At 40.0% G+C, this 2,122-nt stretch overlaps 1 protein-coding gene across 1 annotated transcript; it reads left to right on the top strand.

Annotated features, from left to right (window-relative positions):
- The first annotated feature begins 812 nt into the window (after positions 1–812).
- LOC141764768 (retinal cone rhodopsin-sensitive cGMP 3',5'-cyclic phosphodiesterase subunit gamma-like) lies at positions 813–2,122 on the top strand. The gene is made up of 3 exons (XM_074630282.1): positions 813–973; positions 1,673–1,788; positions 1,924–2,122. Exons 2-3 carry the CDS (start codon positions 1,685–1,687, stop codon positions 2,039–2,041), a joined length of 222 nt encoding a protein of 73 aa, XP_074486383.1. The 5' UTR covers positions 813–973; positions 1,673–1,684; the 3' UTR covers positions 2,042–2,122.

Below are 2,122 nucleotides of genomic sequence, written 5' to 3'. Positions count from 1 at the left end.
TTGTTTTCGCTGTTAGAACCGTTAGCTGCGAGCCGCCAGCTCAGCTTTTGACATATTGAGAGCCATGCGGAGGCAATAAATATGCTCCCAATCTCATATTTAGCACCTTTAAGTGGAGGACTTGAGTAAAAACACTTACATTCCACCAGTGGTAGTGGGATGCTACAGAGGAAAAACAAAGGGAAAAGGACATGAGCTGTCAAATGCAGAAAAGTGAGACAATGTCTTATTCATTTATTATTTATAAAGGCTTCAGAGCAGCTGCTGATTCATACCCTTTGTGTGTTCTTCAAGTTATTGAGTGTCTGTATTTGTGCACATTTAGCATAACACATTTTATCACTTTTCTGCATTCGATGGCTCCCCTTCTTTTTTCTTTGTGGCCTGTTATCACTAACATGTTTGGGACATGTTTTCCCTGTTTTTGTAGCTATATATAGTAAAAAACAAAGGTTAACCATGACATTGTTTTACACCTGCAGTTAGTTTTCATATACAGTAAATAAATGACTAAACCACAATAAGCAGTTACTGCACTGTAATAAAATGGTTTTGAGTTTGATGCAGAGGGGTGCAGTATGTGGTGGGTTGTGACAGACAGACAGACAGAATATCTTTCAGCAGATTGTTTGGCTTTTGATAGTCATGCTAATTACTGTCACTCACTCCTGCCAATAAATGACACCTCCATAATTCACTTCAATTCACACGTTGACAGATGTATCTACAGTAACTTGAAATACACCTTGTATTTATATCTCGCTCTACTTCATCTCATCTATTCGTGGCTGAGCTGGTACAGAAGAGGACTGAGCCGAGTTGGCACATGCAACCATGACAGAACATCTGAGGGGATTATAGCCGCTCGGAGGACTTTAAAAAGGGAAAGTCGGACAGAGGAAATCCACAACTGAGAAACAAGCGAAGCTCATCAGACAGCATCAGAAAAAACACGCTGAGACTTCAACTAAAGGTAAGATGCAATTTCCTCAACTCTTGTACAGGGAGGCCTTTACTGCTTTGATAACATGGGATGCTTCAGCAAAGAGAAAGACAGACAGAGTGATGCTTTATAGCTTTTTTCTTGAGTATCATGACTGAAAATGAGTTGAAATCAGATCTAAGATTCTTACTGAGAAGACTTCATGAAGAGTATAGTTGTTTGTGCTCCTTCTTGTTGGTACAGCTCGAGGCCCGGCCTCTATTTCTTTATAATGTCCTCTTTATACTTGATGGATTTGGATGAACCCAGAGGAGTTTGAAGACAGGCTGTAGTTGTTTTTTTAGTTTTTTTATTAATGCTTAACGCATTTATGCTTTAGTATTATGTCTGGATGTTTACTATAATGACACCTCTATAGAGAGGAGATTATTGGTTGATGGTAGTGAAGGAATCTGCCGAGGAAAGGCATGTTTATTTGACAGCACCTTTCAACAGCAAGGCCATTCAAAGTGCTGTATATCAGTCTGGAAAAAGCTTTAAGACAAGATATAAAATAAACACAAAGCAATATAAAAAGACACATGTAAATAAGATTTTATAGAAGTAAACCAAATTGAATAAATGTTGCAGTGCAAGATATGAATTAATAGTTACATTACATACATTTTATTTAATACAAAGCAGTAGCAACCATGGATCTCATATGTTTTGTTTCTTTTTCTTTTTCAGTAACTCATCGAAATGGCAGACGTTGCAGTTCCCGCCGACAGGAAGGCTCCTCCCAAATTCAAGGCGAGGGCCGCTCGTACCTTCAAGAGCAAGGCGCCTAAACCCGGCCAGAAGGGGTGAGATGGATTTAAGATCACAGAACCACACATAAAATATACACAAGTCTTTTCTATATTTGCCATTTTCGGCCGACTTTCAAGCGAAAACTTGTATCTCTCAGTTTGTACTCATCAGATCTTTTTTGCACTCAGATTCGGAGACGACATCCCCGGCATGGAGGGTCTCGGCACAGACATCACAGTGGTTTGCCCATGGGAAGCCTACGGGGACCTGGAGCTCGGCGACCTGGCGAAATATGGAATTGTTTAGCCCTCTTCCCTCTACCTTTACCCAAACTGCTACTATTATCCCTCATGTATTCTAACTGTTGACTGAGCAGCTGAACATCTT

Source organism: Sebastes fasciatus, chromosome 3, assembly GCF_043250625.1.
Source record: "Sebastes fasciatus isolate fSebFas1 chromosome 3, fSebFas1.pri, whole genome shotgun sequence".
In the NCBI taxonomy this organism is placed as follows: Eukaryota; Metazoa; Chordata; class Actinopteri; order Perciformes; family Sebastidae; genus Sebastes; species Sebastes fasciatus.
Note: the sequence above shows the minus strand (reverse complement) of the source record. Positions and strands in the feature narration are given on the sequence as shown.

Coding starts and splice junctions, on each gene's coding strand:
- LOC141764768 (XM_074630282.1), top strand. CDS start 1,685: ATGGCAGACGTTGCAGTTCCCGCCGACAGGAAGGCTCCTCCCAAATTC. Junction 1,789..1,923: donor CCTAAACCCGGCCAGAAGGG/GTGAGATGGATT, acceptor TTTTGCACTCAG/ATTCGGAGACGACATCCCCG.